Below are 18,603 nucleotides of genomic sequence, written 5' to 3'. Positions count from 1 at the left end.
TTAAGATATGGCTTTATGAGGTGGTTAGAGAGATTTTAGGGACGGTTACTCATTTGAATGAGTGTTTATCTGCCAGCTAATCTCACATCCGACCTCTTCAGACCAAGTCGTGGTTGGCACCGACTTCTTATGTGAAGGTCGGCACTTAGCAAGGCTCTAATCCTTTAGATTAGGCTTTTTAGTTGGACCGGGCCTTTGCATTGGGCCAGGGTATGAACAGTTAGTATTTACCCATCGTAGTGAAAAATATATATTATTTTTTCCCATGCCAATCTATCATAGTGAGATTACAAAGCAAAATGAGTAAACAAGATCACCAATATAATTTGAACATAGCTACTAAATGATGACAGCATTGGATTTTTGTATTTTATAATGAATCACATTGGATAGCTAGATTCCTTCGCCTACATGATTTAACAAAGTGACAACACACAGAATCACACATCTACATGGTTTCATAGCAGTTGGGAGATAAACGTGGCTTAACCATAATCTTTAGTGGGGTAGCTTTAGCATGGACCAATCCAATAGTTCCACTCATATCAACAGGTTCATTATATGGATTTGATATTTCAAAGGAATGCAGAAAATTAGCCAAGATAAAGTGAATCATTTGAAGGCCAAAGGAAATTCCAGGACAAACCCTTCTACCACTTCCAAAAGGTAACAACTCAAAATGATGACCCTTAACATCCACATCTTTGTGAGTTGTGAGAAATTTTTCTGGCGTGAAGTCTAAGTGATTTGACCAAACACAAGGGTCGTTGTTGATTTTCCAAATATTTGCAATTAGCTGAGTTCCCTTTTCGATATGGTACCCACCTAAAGTGCAATTTTCTGAAAATTCATGAGTTGCTGTAAGAGGAGCGGGTGGATACAATCTTAATGTCTCCTTGATTATGGCTTGAAGATATATTAATTTATTTGTATCTGACTCACTTACACATCTCTCTTTTCCTATTTCCTTCTCAAGTTCTTCTTTTGCATTTTCCAATGTATGAGGATTTTTCAGTAGCAGACACATTGCCCATGTCATGGTAATTGAAGTTGTTTCAGTTGCTCCTATAATCATATTCTACAAAATAAGCACAAGTGACATATATGAGAAAATAATGGTCTACGTACTTAGTAATTAACCAACATTAATCTTGTATAAGAAAAATAATTGTGCTAAAAGCCTACATTTTAAAAATATTATAAAAGAAAATACTTTATTAATAAAATTATTAGAAATATATTTTTTATATTTTCAATGCATTTAATGAAACAAAAACTTTTAAAAAATCTAATATTTTATTTTTAAAATGTATTTCTACGAACAAAAATTTTAATTTGTTATTTACAAATTAAAGTTTTGAAACCCATAGAAAAAATAGAAAACTCCATTATGATATGAAAAGAAAAATAAGATTTTGTTTCATTTTTCGATTTTTAGAATTCTATAATAAATTTAATTTTGATACACTGACATTATAAAATATTTTATATAGACGTACAATTGCAACTATTTTTTTAAATGACCATTCATACGATTAATTTAAAAGATAGTTATTTTTGCTAATATGATGTTATATGATTAGATGTACATGTAAAATAGTTTTACACTTGACACTGCATAAAATTAAATTCTTCTATAATAACTAGCAGAAAATAATAAAATATTGTTTTCCATCCCCCCCCCCCCCCCCCCCTTTTTTTGTTTCTTTAAACTATCTCAAAAGATATTGAAAATAGAAGCATAAAATAAATAGAGAGTACATACATACCAATATTGTGGCTTTGATTATGGTATCAGCATCAAAAGTATCAATCTTTGCATCTGAAACCACTGAAAGCAAGACATCAATGAAGTCTCGTTCATTTGCATCCTTTTTACCCAAATCCATCATTTGGAGATGCTCATCTAACCATTCAGTCAAAATCTATATCATACAAACAAGTGAAATTAAAACATTAGTTCAAATTTAAGAAGTTTCAATGTAGAATATATGTATATAATACTGGTTAATTAAGAAGAATTTTAAAAAATTTAGTCTAAGTTAATTTGTTCTCAAAAGATTTCATATTTTAATTTGGTCTCTAAACAATAGTCGTATATCATGTTTATATTTTTAATATTGTCTAGCATATAATAGTAACACGTCAACAAAAAATGAAGAGAAAGATCAACTTAACCACATAATGTCTTTTAGAAATCAAATTGACATATTAAATTATTAAAAATATTTGATAAGAAAATAATAAAATATAATTAAAATTTATTTATTTAATATTTATTAATTATTACTAAAATTAATAAATATTAAATAAAAGAAGTTCGAGTTTTTGTCTTTTTGGTTTCCTAGTAACCAAATTGACTCGAAAAATTTTAATTGTCAACCCTTAGAAGAAATTCAAAAACAAGAATAAACAATTATATGTGATAGCACAAAAACCTTGTCGAATTCCTTGGCAATTTCTTTCATGGCCTTCTCATGACCCCCAATATCCAACCACCTTAGAGAAGGAATAGCATCTCCAACAGTGAACACTCCAAACAAACGCAACAAATCCTTAACACATTTCACACACCTTTGTGCCTTTTCCTCACTCTCCGACTTCATTGCGCCAAAGAATCTCTTCCCAGCAATCATTCTAAGAACCATGTTGAACGTCAATTCTGCGAACCATTGCTTTATGTCCACCAACACGTAGCCAGACTCATCCTTCTTAGTGGACCAAACGCCAAGGAGCTCCTTCGTTGAAGCTTGAACTTCGGAGACACGAATGTCACGTAGAAGCTCCATGCGGCGGTTTGAGAGAAGTTCTGAGGTAACAATCTTGCGCATTTCGCGCCAATATGGATCGTATGAAGCGAAGCCGAACATGGCCTGGTTGTAGGATAGATTTTCAATTGCAATGAGTTTGGGGCGAGAGGAAGCAGCCTTGTCATTCTTGGTGAAGCATTCTTTAGCCATTTCGGAATTGCTTAGTACTACAATCTTTGTGGAACCAAGCTTGATGGTGAAAAGGGGTCCGTATTTGTCGGCCATGGCTCCTAAAGTTATGTGGAGTGGCTGTGAACCATGGAAGAGTAGAAGGTGGCCAAGTATAGGCAATGCACCAGCCACCAGGGGAGGTTCTTTCATGGGACAAACTTTTGAGGAATGAAACAAAAGAAAACAGAGTAAGATGGTAAGAGAGAGGATTCCGATTGCAACGACTAAATCCATTTTTGATCGATAAGCTTTTGTGTGTGGACTGTGGAGCTGCAGAGAAGATGGGATTATTTGTGGAAAATTCTACTGGGGTCTGGGAGAATAATAGAGTTTAAATAAACGACGCGCCTTACGGCGGATACTGCTAGGAATGTCTTTTTTTTTTTTTTTTTTGTCAGATACTGCTATGCTTGATTTATAATTATTTTCTGGCCTCCACTCATGTAAGAGCCGCCAAAACATCTTTTTCTAAAGATGTTTATTTGATTATAATTAAAAAACGTGTTTTAAAAAGCTTGCATTAATAATAAAAATATAAACTATGAATAAAATTGAATTAATAAGTATAATTTTTTTAAAATCTCACTTTTACAATAAATTTTATTTAGAAAAGTCAAAAATAAATAGAAATTGTTAATCTAAAAATAGAATAATTAACAAGAATAATTAGTAAATTAAAATATAAACATTTTTTACGAAAATTTAAAATGATAGTTTTACCTAAGTGCATCTTGTAGAATAAGGATAATAATTAATGAGTTGGACTATACGAGAGGTTGGAGAGGAAGACACAACAAATGAGATTGTTATCCAATTGTGATGGTTTTAAAACATTGTAGAGATTAAATATGTGTGCAATCTTTCAAATTTACACATCTTCCTAACGAATTAAAATAAAGTCGGTAGACATTATTTTCAAAATAATAATAATAAATAAGAATATACTTTAGACATTGAATAGTGGCTTAATTACCAATATTCGATATTCTATCGAGGACAACACGAAAATTTTACGGACATCCTGCTACAGATTGTTTGCAATGCACATGGTATTTTGATCGATCCGACTCCACAACCATGTACTCAACACTTCTCCTTGCTTTTGAATATGTGATCAATGTAAAATTTTATACCACCATCTGTGTTGTAATCATCTCCACCTTTATTGAAAAATGGAGTTTTTTCGTGCATTGCGTCCAAATCTAATGTATAATAGTGGCTGGGTATAACTGATAACTCTAGAATTGATTTTGGATAGAAAGAAGATACTGAATTGTTCCACTGACAGAAGTCTCTAGTACAAACTTCTCCTCCTCATCATCTTCAGAAGAATCACTTTCGTTGCTATCAACAACATATTCTTCATCCGATTTCTCGCTGTCCACGTCCATGTCATGTGTACCACTGGACTAGCACAGTGCAAAGGTGAGTCATCCTGGACAAAATTTGAGTGTCCAAAACTACCACCACCAACATTAACAACCTCTGTAGAAAGCTCCATCACTTATTCAGCTATGATTCTCCCATGGACATCAAACATTAAGAGCACATGCTCGTGGCTATCAAGCCAAAAAACACGAAAACTGAAGTACTCGATTTTCTATCAATGCTAACAACTTATACCCAATCATTCCAACCTCATTTGTCCTATTAGCACCGAAATTTGTCAATATCAAACTCTTTAACTCAGACAAAGAGCTTAGTCTCCAAGTGCGAAAGAGAATAAGACTATCACACTCAAACACAACTCCATTGTCACTATTTCTCATGTGACAATTGCAATATACACTTACAACAATATATCCATTACCACTAGACATTTTTACTAAATTTATTAAAAAAAACAGAGAAGAAGAAGTAAAAGTTTTGTGGAGAACAGTAATACTTGCAGATCCTTTTATATAGTTGGTCGAAATTTATCGTACTCTATCTTGTTTAGAGTGTAAATAAAATAGTTTTTTATGTATTTTATTTACACTGTAAATGAGTTAAGTTTAAGTGTATCTCGTTTAAAGTGTAAATTAAATGAGATACATATAATTTTCTCTCATGTATCAGGTATGTAAATGTGATACATTCAATGCAAAATATGACTTATTTCGTTTATATTATAAACGAGGTACACTTAAACTCAGGGGCGGAGTTAGATGAAATATTAAAAGGGGGTTTACATAATAAAATTTTAAAGGATGCTAAACTGAAATTTACATATAATTTACATGTAAAAAATTAAAATTAAGGAACCATTGTCCTCCTTTGTCACTATATGGCTCTGTCCCTACTTAAATTCAATGTATTTAAGTAGAAACAAGATAAATAAAATTATACAAATTAATAAATATTTTATAAATTATATATATTAATAAATAAAAAATTAAATTAATTATTTAAAAAAAAATTCGATGTTAGCTACTCATAATAATCTCCTAATAAAGGAATTTGGAGCAACAGATAAACTCAGAAAATTCAAGAATAATACCATGATTATTAGAAACCAAAAGAAGATATTAGAGAAAATAATCTGTTTATTTACTATGTGAATCTATTATATATGTGTCAAACAAATTAAAAGAAATTACAAAAAATAATTATCTAATTTAAATTTAACTATAATTTTAAATTAAATCAAACTATTATTCACCTGGCACAAATAATATTAGAGAGAAGTTTAAGGACGAACAATACTTTTAACCAATAATTCAAATTGACTAACATCTTTAGTTCAATAATATAACTTTATAATTTTAGTCATATTTTTTAAATATTATTAAATAATTATTTATTAAAAATAATAAATTATATTAATTATGTACCATTAACCATAATATTATTCATAAAAAAATAGCCTAACACTGAAAAAAAAAGGACCAATAATTATGATGCTGATATTACAAAGCAAAACGGAAAGAACAAGATTCATCAATCATCATCACCGTCACCATAACATTAACTACGGAATAATTATTTAAATTAGTCTCTACAAATTTTAAAAACAGAAATTTTAATTTTTTTTAAAAATTAATATATAAAAATATTTTTAAAATTTTATTCCAATAAATAAATTAGTCTTTAGTTTATTTTTTGATAGAATAATTATCTAAATTAGTCCTTAAGAATTTTGAAAATAGATATTTTAGTCTAAAAAAATTAATATACAAATCAATCTCCAACATTTTTCTTCATCAGACATAATAATCTTTTGTCCAAAAAATAAAATAAAATAAAATTATTATTATTAATTATAAAATAATAATGTATCATAATTTTTTTATATTTTTTGGATAAAAATAATAATAAATTTTATTAAATTTTTATGTATGTATTTATAATAATAATAATAATAATGATATATGTATATAGTCACTCAATAATAATAATAATAATAATAATAATAATAATAATAATAATAATGTTTAATAAAATTATTAGAGATTATTCTACTAAAAATTTAAAGTTAAAATTATTTGATATTTTTGTATTTAATATGATTAAAAGTTGTCTTATTTTTAAAAACATGTTTGTATTAAAAAAAATATTTTAATTTAGATTTCAAAGTATAATTATTCACCTTATTACTTGTTTCTAACGAAAAGAATGTATTAATATGCTAGTGACATCGTTCACGTACACAAAACTAAGTTAATAATTATAAAAGTTGACATATAGTAAAAGTAAAATAGACGGAGGATTATTATGTCTGATAGAAAAAAACATTGGAAATTAATTTATGTATTAATTTTTTTTTGAAACTAAAATATCCGCTTTTAAAATTCTTGGGAATTAATTTATGTAATTACTCTATTAAAAAATAAATTAAAAATTAATTTGTCTATCAAAATAAAATTTTAAAAATTGATTGATTTAGATAATTATTCTTAACTAAATAAAAGAGGCGCCAACAAGAAGAGTTTTACGTATGCAACACAGCGACATTATACTGTATATTCATCATATTACATATAAAATGTACCTAAAAGGAAAAGAGGCATATAAATTGTGTCTAAAACAAAATATATAACTAAATTATGCTTAATTCAACTTAAGAAAAGAAATAGAATCCAGTATTCCACTACAAATTAGGCAGTTTGGGGTAAAGGATATAAACAATAACCTACCAGTTCACTATATGAATTTGACGCAAAAAATCGACAGCTATCTTTTTCGTCGATATTTAAAAAAAAGATAATTAAAAATAAAATAATAAAATTGACAGCTTAATCGTCGATTTTTTGATGATGCATTAAATCACTTTTAACTATTGTCATATTGTCGATAAACCGAGGGTTGAAAATACTTTTATTTTAAAATTGACGGACATGACGTCTATTTTTATATTTAAAATATCGACAGTCTTTCCGTCGATAAATTTAAATAGTCTAGATTGCTTTCTAAAATCAAATAAATGGTGTGAATTTAATGTATAAAATAGACGCTAAAGGCATTATTTTTTTTCAAATTAAAATCGACAAACATACCGTCAATTTTTATTGCTAAAAACACCAACCCCGCGCCCACTTTCCGCTCCAAGTTCAGAAACACAATTTTATCGTTTTCTTTTCTGCATTCGAGCGTATGAGAAACAATATTGTTAATTTCTTCACCAACCCTCGTTCTCCGCTGCCGGCGTCACGGTTGCACCGCCGTCACTCCATTTGCTCGCACCGCCACTGTCGCTCCTCTTGCTCGCGCCGCCTGTCGCTCCGCTGCTGCCATGACACCATCGCTCCTTCTCTCTGTTGTCGCTGTCGCTTCTCCTACTTTAGTCCTTCTTCGCTCTCTCTCAATCGAGCTCACAAGAACCAAGTATCGTTTTCTGACTGTTACTGAACTCTTTTCAAAGCCAATTTTAGTTTCATTTGGAAATTCCTAAATTCCCCTTGATCCTCTCCACGCTGATGACCCCTATGCTCTTCAGGTATCCTCCAAACCCTAAATTCCCCTTTTCCCCAACAATTTTCTCTTCTTTTCAGTCTCTGCTTCAAGCTAATTATCTTCTCCTCTTTAGATTTATTAGGTGTTAGGTTTAGCTATTTTCTTCCAAAGTCTTACACTGCTGTTAGGGGTGGAAACAGGCCAGGTCAGGCTAGGTTTTGTTTTTAACAGGCCTGACCTGTCATACAGTTGATTGGCCTGAGCCTGTTATAAGCTCTTTATAAAGTACTAGGTCTGACCTGTTAATCAGCTTGGCCTGACCTGAAGCCTGTTAAAAGGCTTGATAATTTTTTTTATAAAAATAAAAATATTATTTAAAAAAATTTATTTTTTAATAAAAATAGTTATATGTAATATGTCATATATTTAATATTTATAAAAAATTTTAAACTTTTAACATATTTAAAATATACAAAAATATTTATAATAAAATATAATAAATTAAAAATATCTCATAATTTTATTAATAATAAATAATTATTTATATATTTAATTATATTTTAACAGGTACAGGCAAGCCTGACAGGCCTATAAGGCTAATTAGTAAGCCTGAGTTTGGCCTATTAATGTATTAAGGCTTTTAAAAGAGCCTGGGCCTGTACCTATTTTATAACAGGCTAGGTCAGGTCAGGCCAAACACAGGCCAGGCTGCAGGTCCCTAGCAGGCCGCTTGGCCTTTTTCCACCCCTAGCTGCTGTGATATCGGATTATGCAAAATTGGCAGCTTGTTTATTTTTTTTAGTCACGTGTGGATTCTTCTAGACATATTAGCTTGAAAGAGAAGTGCTTTATGACTACTGATTTTAGGAACTAGTGTGATTTATAGATTTATAATTGAAGTTCTTTGTTTCGAAAAGCTACAAGACACCAAATCCCTTATATTTATTTCACTCTGTGTTCAGCCTTTTTTTGTTATTATTAATTGAATTGACGTTGATTTCCTTGTTAATTTACCATAATGTTGTAAAGTAAATTACTTATGAATTGCATTCAACAAATTAAGAGTAGTAGCTAACCTTCAACTCACATGTTTTTCCGCTATCGTTCAATTTTAATGTATTGACTTTGCTATTGAATTGAAGTTTTCAGATTTTAGATTCATCTTTATATATTTAAGTGCTCTTGAATCTTGATTAATATTCTTTGCCTGTATTAATGTGAGAAAATTCCTAAATCTACAAATTATATTCACTTATTGATAGTATTTTCTCATTTACTATTATTGGCAGCTAAGAAGTTTAGGATTAATAAATTTGTGAACCCAAAAGATCATAACAAATATATACAAGAGGTTCATTTTAAGTTTTTCTACATAATTATTTATATTTTTGGGGAAGAAAGACTAAGATGTTAATATTACTCAACTGATGATAATTGCTAAAATGACCAATGGAAGAGTGGATCGTTCTATTGAATGTACTGGCAACATCTAGGTTATGATCTCAATATTTTTAGTTATGTTCTAATCCTGCCATTTTCATTCCCTGGATTCCATTCGCAAGGTTGGCGCCATTTCTTCCCTTTCTTTCTTTTTCTTTCGTTTCATCTGTAAAAAAATATACAAAATAAATGTTCAATATCTTGTGTTAGCTTACTTTTAAAAATATTCCACAATGATACACATTTGTTAGCTTTTATTTTTAGGGATGGTGATGCAATTGGATTACAGTTGCCCTTTATAAAAAGCTTTCTCACACTCTCTTAACAACTGTACTTAACCATTATATCCTCAATGGTGATTTTTTTTTAGTATGCCTCTGATCTATATATATGCATTATCCCTTTTTACAGAATTCTAGATCAGCATTACTCCCGCAGGGTGTTAAGAGATTTTTAATCTATGATTTCAGCTTTCTAATTTTAAACTTTAGTATTCCTTATTCTGTAATGCACCAAATTTTTCTAACATTGCTTCTGGCTCTAAATGCATTTTTGATATGTTTTTTTTTTTCGCCATTTGTATGTTTTATTCTATTAGATTAATCTTTGTATTTTAAAATGGTGTCACACTCACTACTACAACCGACAACAGCCATATTCTGAAAGTATGAAGTTTATGATTGTTTCATAATGATATCACTGATCTTTCAAAAAGCATGAATTGGTTGACTGCCTAAAATAATACTTTCTGGTTTCTTATATTCTATGCTTTGATTTACTCAAAATGTTAGATTTGACATTCTAATTTAACTCTTTTGGCAAGTCTTCTTGCTTTCATGTTATAAAGAGGATAAAAATATATATCTTTTCAGTTTAAAACTTATAACCTAAGTTTATTTGTAGCATGGATTGCAAAGTGTTTTTTATTTTTATTTGGCTTCTGGCATATATATCAATATAATAAAAAAGGAACCAGATTTATCATACGGCAATCATATTGTGTAAGGGATTAACTCTTTCAATAACAATATATATAATTAAATAAATATATAAAAATTATACTTTATTAATATTATTTTTAAAAAATTCAGATTAAGTTAATTTGGTGTCATTTTTTATTAATATTATTTTTTAAAAATTCTCCCTCATTTTGTGTATGTCCCTTCTCTTTTGTTTTATCTTTTTTAACAGTCATAGTTATTAACATTAAAATATTATGCATCACTACAACAGAGGCGCTGTTTAGCGGCGGTTTTTTCCTCTATTAGCGGCGGTTTTAAACCGCCGCAAAATCAAAGGCCGGCGGTTTAGCGGAGCGCCATGGATATGGACGCCGGAATTAGGTCTTGTGGCGGTTTCCAACAACCGCTGGCATAACCGCCGCTGAATTAGTATTTTGCGGCAATTAATACAAGTATTAGGATTTAGTCCCTTCTTTACCGGCGGTTACGAACCGCCGCAATATTTTTGCTTTTTTTCTTTATGACTGTTTGTGGCGGTTATAAAACCGCTGCTATTTTCAATACAAATTTAAAAAAAATTAGATTTTCCTTTCAAAAAATGCTGTTTTTTTTTTCTGGGTTTAATTTTAAAGATACCTTTTTTGGACCCTTTAATACTATAAATCTTAATATTTTTCATCTATTGAATCTAAACTTATGGCAAAAATAACAAAATTAACTGGAAAATAAAATAATATATTTATAAAAATATCAACATAATAAATCTCTTGTTAAGAATTACATAGTCAAATTCAAGAAAATGTTTGCTTAAACCGAAATAAGTCCAATCCTAGGATTCTATTTACTCTGTCCTTCCACGGAATTCATCCATGCGTGCTTATCTGTATTTGAATCCTTATACGAGGATCTCAACACCAGTAACTAATAGATTGATCAGTTTAGTAATCAATTAAGCAACTTGACTGAGTATGTGAGAACCATGGGTCCTAGAAGTTCTGGATCACGTGTTCCCCCACCTCCTCCTTTTACTTTTCCAAACTCTCAGAAAAGCACAGCTCCAGCTCCAGCCCCAGTTCCAGTCCCAGCCCCAGGTAGAAAACTGCCACCTATTCTGTAGCGACCAGGACAACTACAGAGTTCTCAAAGGGAGGATGATTTTGACGATCTTGATGACTCGGATGATTATTTAGACTAGTATAAGTAGGTTATTTAATTATTTTACTTTGAATATTTTATATTATTAGTGGATTGCAATTTAAACGAATATAAGTCTAAATTTAGTTATTTATCTTGTCTTGAGTAGTCTTCATATTAGAGGATCATTTATTATTTTGATAAGTTTGTAAACTCATTATCTAATATTTAGTATAAATTTTATTTTTATATTTAAAAGTTTATTTGTCTTGTTATCTAATATTCTGTATAAATTTTATTTCTATATTTAAAAGTTTATTTGTATTAATTGTTTACTATGTTTTAAATAGAAAAAATAATTAAAACATATAACTATTAAAATCGATGGTAAAATTGTCGCTTTTAAAAATTAAAATTGACAAAAAAAATAAAGTATAGACAAAGAATTTGTCGGTATCTAAATAATTAAATGGCCGGCAACTGTGTCGATTTTATTGAATCAAATATCGACGGCAACGTTGTCAATTTTATTAATCATATTATAAACGAAAATATTTATCGATTTTATTGAATCAAATATCGACAGAAATGACGTCGATTTTATATAATAATATCGACGACAACGTGTTCGATTTTAGTAACAATGTAAAATTCTCAAACTCATATTATAGATAGGAACACTATTAATTTTATTAAATTATTATCGACGGTTAGGCAAGCCGTCGATTTTATTAGAATTTTGAAAAATCGACAAATTTAATAGTGACCACCTCCGTTGTCCATTTTGTCGTCGAATTTTAATATTATCGACAGTTTAACCGTTGATTTCCGTCGATTTTAATAATATTTCTTATAGTGATTTAGTCCACATCCTCCTCATCTTCATCCATTCCGAGTCACCCTAAAAAAATATATAGAAAATGATTGAGGCTACACTACGAATTTGATGCTATCATTTAAAAGATAATATGAATTAGAAGTAAAGAATCCGTGAATAAAAATGGTTAAAAAAGAAAAGCCACAAACTTCTGACATTCACTTATCTTTGTTACGATAACTCATTTCAAGAATAAAGAGCAACATCCAAATATTTATGTTCCATGTGCAAATCCAAATAATGTCTTTATGCTTTTAGAAACGAAGAACAAAAACATGCACTTACATTTGCATCAAATCAAAGAGCTACAGATTAAAGTTTGAATTCACAACACATTGATTCTCTGTTTATCTTCATAATCCTTTGCCAAACTAGCGAGCCACAAAATCTGAGTATTTGAAAAATTTTAAACCCAATCACATAAGAAGATATGAAATGCAAGTAACAAATAGAAACACTAATGCGTAAATATCTTTTCTATCTTTTTTTAGTGAATTTGTATTCGAATTTGTTAAATTTAATCAAGATTTAAGTATTTTTGAACCACTATGAATGCTATTTTTAGTCGTGTGCAATTCAGTTTATTTCAGGTAGCATTCGGATGGATTTAATAGGGTTTGGTAGAAGAAAAAGAAGAAAGTGGATGATGCTGTCAATCCTGGCCTTCTTGCACTCCAACTGGCATAACTTGAGTTACAGACATTCAATTGACGTGGTTCTAGTGGCATTGGAAAGCTAACTTTCATAGTTTTTCAACGATATATAATAGTATACATTTTCTTTTTCCAAACTATACTGCTTTAGTAGCGGTTAACTTTGGATTCTCCAAGTTAGGTGCCAGTTGAAGAAAAGCTCCCAAATCCATAAGGCATTGGTGACGCCTAACTTGGAATTCTCCAAGTTAGGTGCGCACAAGCACGCCAAACCATGTTGCCTTAGTGGCGCCTAGCCTTCAGGAATACAATAGTCCCCACGTCTTCAAGGAGTATCCGAAGATTTTTTTATTTTGATTAAAATTTTATTTTATTTACAAATAGAAAAAGATATTATTTATTTTTAAAAAAATATATTTTATATTAATTAGAATTAGATATAAAAGAAAAAAGATTCAGTTCTTTGGACTCTTTTCTTTTATGCATCATATTCTATAAGTTTACAGTTTTTTTCAGAACTCTAGTTTTCTCTCTAAATTATGAACAATTAAATTTCCATTGTTAAGATTAGGAGTTTTGTTTATTATATGAATTGATATTATTACTCTTCTATTTTAATATAGTGATTGTAGTTATATTCTCATTATTGTTTTATGTGTAATTATATGTGATATATCACTATCATTATTGTCTTATTTTTTATATATTTTTATTATATTAAAAACATTGATTCACTATATATATATTATGTGATTGAATAAATAGAAATAAAGTTATATATATAATTTGATTAAACATCAAAGATAGATGATCAAATTTATGTATCAACAATAACAAATTCACAATGATTTACATTATTTTATTTAGGAGATAGATCCGACATACATAATAAGTACATGGTATTTTATTTAGGAGATAGATCCGACATACATAAGTACATAACCATAATGGATCACATGGGAAAGCTAGGTTCATACATGTATTATTACATGGTTTTATAGCATTTAGAAGATAAACGAGGTTTGACCATAACCATTAGTGGAGTAGTTTTAGCATGGACAAGTCCAAGGGTTCCACTCATGTCAATAGGTTCATTAGAGGGATTTACGATTTCAAAGGAGTGTAACAAGTTAGCCAAAATAAACTGAATTACTCCAAGGCCAAATGAAATTCCAGGACAAATTCGTCTGCCACATCCAAATGGTAGCAGCTCGTAATGTTGACCCTTCACATCAACCTCTTTGTGAGTAGTGAGAAATTTTTCTGGCTCGAAGTCCAGGTGATTTGGCCAAAAATAAGGGTCCGTGTTGATTTTCCAAACATTTATCAGGAGCCAAGTTCCTTTTTTAATATCGTATCCCCCTAATGTACAATTCTCTGTAATTTCATGAGGTGAAGCAAGAGGAGCCGGTGGATATAATCTTAGTGTCTCTTTCACTATAGCTTGAAGATATCTTAATTTATTTATATCTGACTCACTTACGTTTCTCTCTTTTCCAATTTCCTTGTCAAGTTCTTCTTTTGCTTTTTCCAATTTACTAGGATTGTTTAATAGTAGACATAGCGTCCAAGTAAGAGTAACAGTGGAAGTATCGGTTCCACCCGCAATCATTGCCTGCAAAAAAATTAATATTAGATTATTTAATTTCTAGGTGATCAATAGTCACCATTTAAAAAAGAAATTAAAAGGTGGTTTATTTTGATTTCAGGAATGCTATGCTAACTTGCTTTCATAGTCAGACACCAATAACTCTTCTAATATAATAAAAGAAGACAAAAATGCATACGTTATATACGTTAAAAACCATTATCATGCATTTCACGTTTGATTTTGAAGTCAAATCCTCAAAAGAAAAGTATAGAACAACAATGTATATAGTGAACAACATGAATAATAATTAAAAAAAAAAGATAAATTTAAAATTAAAAATCAGATTCTTAATTAATTAAATAATTATTATCACATTTTAATATTTAAAAACATTAAGATTAACACTAAAATTATTATGTACCATTATATTTCCTCAACGATGTCGGTCTATTCTGTAACTGTCATTGTCGTCGTCACAAAGGTCTTGATACTGCTGCCTCCCTCTCCGCTGTAGCAGGTTCTCTTCCAACTCAGATTATGACGCCATTTTGCATTCCTTATCGACGTTGATCTCTTCCACCTCCGCCAACTATTTCTCATTGGATGATGTCATATCGCGATAGAAATTCACGGTGTTGTGGCATACCAACATTTTTTTGACAAGATCATACCGCACATGCTCTGCCGCTGGATTGGTTCTTTCATCATCGCTTGTATCTACGTTTCTGCGCGTATACTTGATCCAAGACTTCTATATTATCTCCTACGACCTCGAAATCTACATGCTCAACCTCCTCATCGGTTTCCTTTTCCCTCAGGTTAATCCCGAAATTCAGGAACACTACAACGGTGCCATTCTCCCCACCAGGGGCTCCGATGAGTTCCATCCTTTCGTTTGCCACCTCCCAGAGTTTAAGCTCTGGTATTCAATTATGGCTAGTTCAAGATTGTCATTTTAGTAGGTATGCGGATGGTTTTTTTAATTCTTATGTGGATGGTTATTTGATTGGATTAGGTTTAATTATATACAATTAAAATATGCTAGATGTTCAATTTACTAGATATGCGGATGATTATATTTATTCTCAAGTAAATGGTTATTTTCACTAGGAGTGAGTGACGCCGATGACGGTGTGTGCAAGTAGGGGTGGAAAAAGGCCAGGCGACCTGTTAGGGGCCTGCAGCCTGGCCTGGCCTAGCCTGTTATAAAATAGGTACAGGTCCAAACTCTTTTAAAAGCCTTAATACATTAATAAACCATGCCTAGGCTTATTAATTAGCCTTATAGGCCTGTCAGGCCTGCTTGGGCCTGTTAAAATATAATTAAATATATAAATAATTATTTATTATTAACAAAATTATGAGATATTTTAAATTTATTATATTTTATTATAAATATTTTTGTATATTTTAAATATGTTAAAAGTTTAAATTTTTTTATAAATATTAAATATATGACATATTACATATAACTATTTTTATTAAAAAATATTTTTTAAAATAATATTTTTATTTTTGTAAAAAAAAATTATCAGGCCTTTTAACAGGCTTTAGGCCAGACCAGAAGGAATAACAGGCCAGACCTACTGCTTTATAAAGAGCCTATAACAGGCTGCAGACCAGGCTCAGGCCAATCAACTGTATGACAGGCCAGACCTGTTAAGAGTAAAGCCTGGCCTGGCCTGACTTGTTTCCACCCCTATGTGCAAGCCAAGTAGCGACGACGAGGAGGAGCCCAGCAGCACCGTTCGTTTCCGGTCTGGAGGAAAACAACACCGATGAGAGTCCTTGTTGATGAACTAGTGGCGGTGAGGAGGATCTCAACGGTGACGATGGAGGCTGGTTGGAGACCAAGCAACGGCGCGCGACGGCAGAAGATTTAAGAAAAAAGCAGGTGTTTTGATAAATTATGATATAATGAATAGTTAAATTTTGAATTATTGAATGAGATTTTTTAGTTGAATAATTTGAATGGAGTGTTTTTTTGTTTCATTGAGCCAAATTTCAGCCTATTATTCATATTGTTCAGATTCTTCGTTATCTACCTAACGAAATCAATCTTCAAAACACGCTAATAGAAATAAAAAACTAATTATTATTAAAATAATATTAAAAACTAATTTTTTTAATCAATATTATCCAACTTTCTATAAATTAGTTTATTTATCTTAAATTTTAAATTAACTCTCAATCTTAAATTCTAAATATAAATTAAATTTGTTAATATTAATTAACTAAAAATTAATTTTTTTATATTTTCTTTTATTATTATTATTATATGAAAGGTAATTACTTTAATGTCTATTATATTTTTTGTTTTTAGGATTTTAATAGAGTAGAGTAGAATTAGAAATTATCCTAGTTAATATTATATTTCTACTGGTTGTGGGTTTTATTTGTTTGTTAAAACAGATTACATAAATAATTTAAATAATATAAAAAATAGAAAACCGACTCTTAAGTACTCAACAATAATCAATATTTTAATTATAAAATTATTTTTTAAAATTTATTTTAGGAGACTTTAAGATTTAGGATTAAAAGTTAGAATATCAAATTTAAAATTAATAAAAATTAACTAATATTGAACCAAAAAAATAAACTCCCTAGTTGCACTGATATCCAAATACTCATGTTATTATGTGGTCTATATTATATTATTATGAGTTCGAAATCCATTATATATCATTGGATTTGTGCTCCACTACTATCTAGTACCTTCACTCCGATCCCTTACACATAAAACTCATTTGGGTAAAGTAATATATCGATTTTTACTTCCGATCAAACATACCTTAAGCTTAATATTAATAACTAAAAAAATATTTTTTCAAACCGCAGCCCTAAAATAAATTTTCTCTAGAAACTAAAGATTATTTTATACATACCAACGTTGTGGCTTTGGTTACGGTATCAGCATCAAACGCATGAATCTTTGCATCAGAAAGCACCGAAATCATAACATCAATGAAGTCTCGTTCATTGCTTGCATCGGAATTCATCTTTTTCTGGCGATGTTCATCCAACCATTCAATCATAAACCTGTCCAATTCCATAGAAGTTTTCTTCATGGCCTTCTCATGACCCCCCAAATCCAACCATCTTAGAGAAGGAATAGCATCTCCCACAGTGAACAATCCTAAAAGACGCAACGATTCCTTTAAACTTTTCAAACACTCATTCGCCTTATCCTCACTCTCCGAATTCATGGCTCCAAAGAATCTCTTCCCAGCAATCATTCTTAGAACTATGTTGAATGTCAATTCCGCAAACCATTTCTTTATGTCCACTAACACGTATCCAGATTCATTCTTCTGAGTGGACCAAAGATTAAGGAGTTCTTTCGTTGAAGCTTGAACTTCGGAGACACGAACGTGACTTAGTAGCTCTATGCGGCGATTCGAGAGAAGTTCTAATGTAACAATCTTTCGCAGTTCGCGCCAGTATGAACCGTACGGCGCGAAAGCGAACATAGCTCGTTTGTATCCGAGATTCTCAGATGAAATAAGGATAGGACGAGAGGAAGAAACAACGTCGTTTTTTGTGAAGCATTCTTTGGCCATCTCTGAGTTGCTTAGTACTACAACTCTTTTGGATCCGACTTTAATGGTGAAAAGGGGTCCATATTTGTCGGCCATGGAACCTAAAGTTATGTGGAGTGGCTTTGTACCATGCAAGAGTGGAAGGTGACCGATTATTGGCCATGCACCAGACACCATAGGAGGTTCTTTATGCTTATTATTATCATTATTATCACCAACTTGGAAGGGACGAACCAAAAGTAAATAGATTAAGATGGTGATAATAAGAGAAAGGATTCCAATGCTTGTGGTTGTGTTTAGGTAAGTCAGGACTGAATCCATTTTTCGTGCTTCAGAATTTGTGCTTGCTGTTTCAGAGATAATTAAGTTAATCGCTACTTAATTGATTGGCTTTATAGCTATTTCTCGTTTCTTTGGACATATTGTTAATAAAAAATGTGTTTATTAAAAATTAATTATTAAATCAGTATAATATATTTATTGTATACGTATTATTTAATTTATTTTGATATACATTTTATATTTAATATATTATATACTAATATTTAATT

At 30.4% G+C, this 18,603-nt stretch overlaps 2 protein-coding genes across 2 annotated transcripts; both read right to left on the bottom strand.

Annotated features, from left to right (window-relative positions):
* Window positions 1-300: 300 nt before the first annotated feature.
* LOC130981982 (cytochrome P450 82A3-like) lies at window positions 301-3,268 on the bottom strand. The gene is made up of 3 exons (XM_057905770.1): window positions 2,439-3,268; window positions 1,770-1,925; window positions 301-1,078 (listed from the first exon to the last, which is right to left on the bottom strand). Exons 1-3 carry the CDS (start codon window positions 3,213-3,215, stop codon window positions 449-451), a joined length of 1,563 nt encoding a protein of 520 aa, XP_057761753.1. The 5' UTR covers window positions 3,216-3,268; the 3' UTR covers window positions 301-448.
* A 10,455-nt stretch (window positions 3,269-13,723) lies between these two features.
* Window positions 13,724-18,428, bottom strand: LOC130982405 (cytochrome P450 82A3-like). Its single transcript, XM_057906402.1, has 2 exons — window positions 17,399-18,428; window positions 13,724-14,534 (listed from the first exon to the last, which is right to left on the bottom strand). The coding sequence occupies exons 1-2, from the start codon at window positions 18,371-18,373 to the stop codon at window positions 13,905-13,907; spliced, it is 1,605 nt and encodes a 534-aa protein (XP_057762385.1). The 5' UTR covers window positions 18,374-18,428; the 3' UTR covers window positions 13,724-13,904.
* Window positions 18,429-18,603: the final 175 nt, after the last annotated feature.

This window comes from Arachis stenosperma, chromosome 5, assembly GCF_014773155.1.
Source record: "Arachis stenosperma cultivar V10309 chromosome 5, arast.V10309.gnm1.PFL2, whole genome shotgun sequence".
NCBI classification, from domain to species: domain Eukaryota; kingdom Viridiplantae; phylum Streptophyta; class Magnoliopsida; order Fabales; family Fabaceae; genus Arachis; species Arachis stenosperma.
The sequence above is the reverse complement of the archived record's forward strand: the minus strand, read 5'-3'. Positions and strand labels throughout refer to the sequence as shown.

What these genes read in the sequence shown, in the direction of transcription:
- LOC130981982 (XM_057905770.1), bottom strand. Translation starts at nt 3,215, where the DNA reads ATGGATTTAGTCGTTGCAATCGGAATCCTCTCTCTTACCATCTTACTC. An exon ending in TTGCCAAGGAATTCGACAAG is followed by an intron (nt 1,926 to 2,438) that starts GTTTTTGTGCTA and finishes TGTATGATATAG; the next exon opens with ATTTTGACTGAATGGTTAGA. An exon ending in TAATCAAAGCCACAATATTG is followed by an intron (nt 1,079 to 1,769) that starts GTATGTATGTAC and finishes CTTATTTTGTAG; the next exon opens with AATATGATTATAGGAGCAAC.
- LOC130982405 (XM_057906402.1), bottom strand. Translation starts at nt 18,373, where the DNA reads ATGGATTCAGTCCTGACTTACCTAAACACAACCACAAGCATTGGAATC. An exon ending in TAACCAAAGCCACAACGTTG is followed by an intron (nt 14,535 to 17,398) that starts GTATGTATAAAA and finishes ATTTTTTTGCAG; the next exon opens with GCAATGATTGCGGGTGGAAC.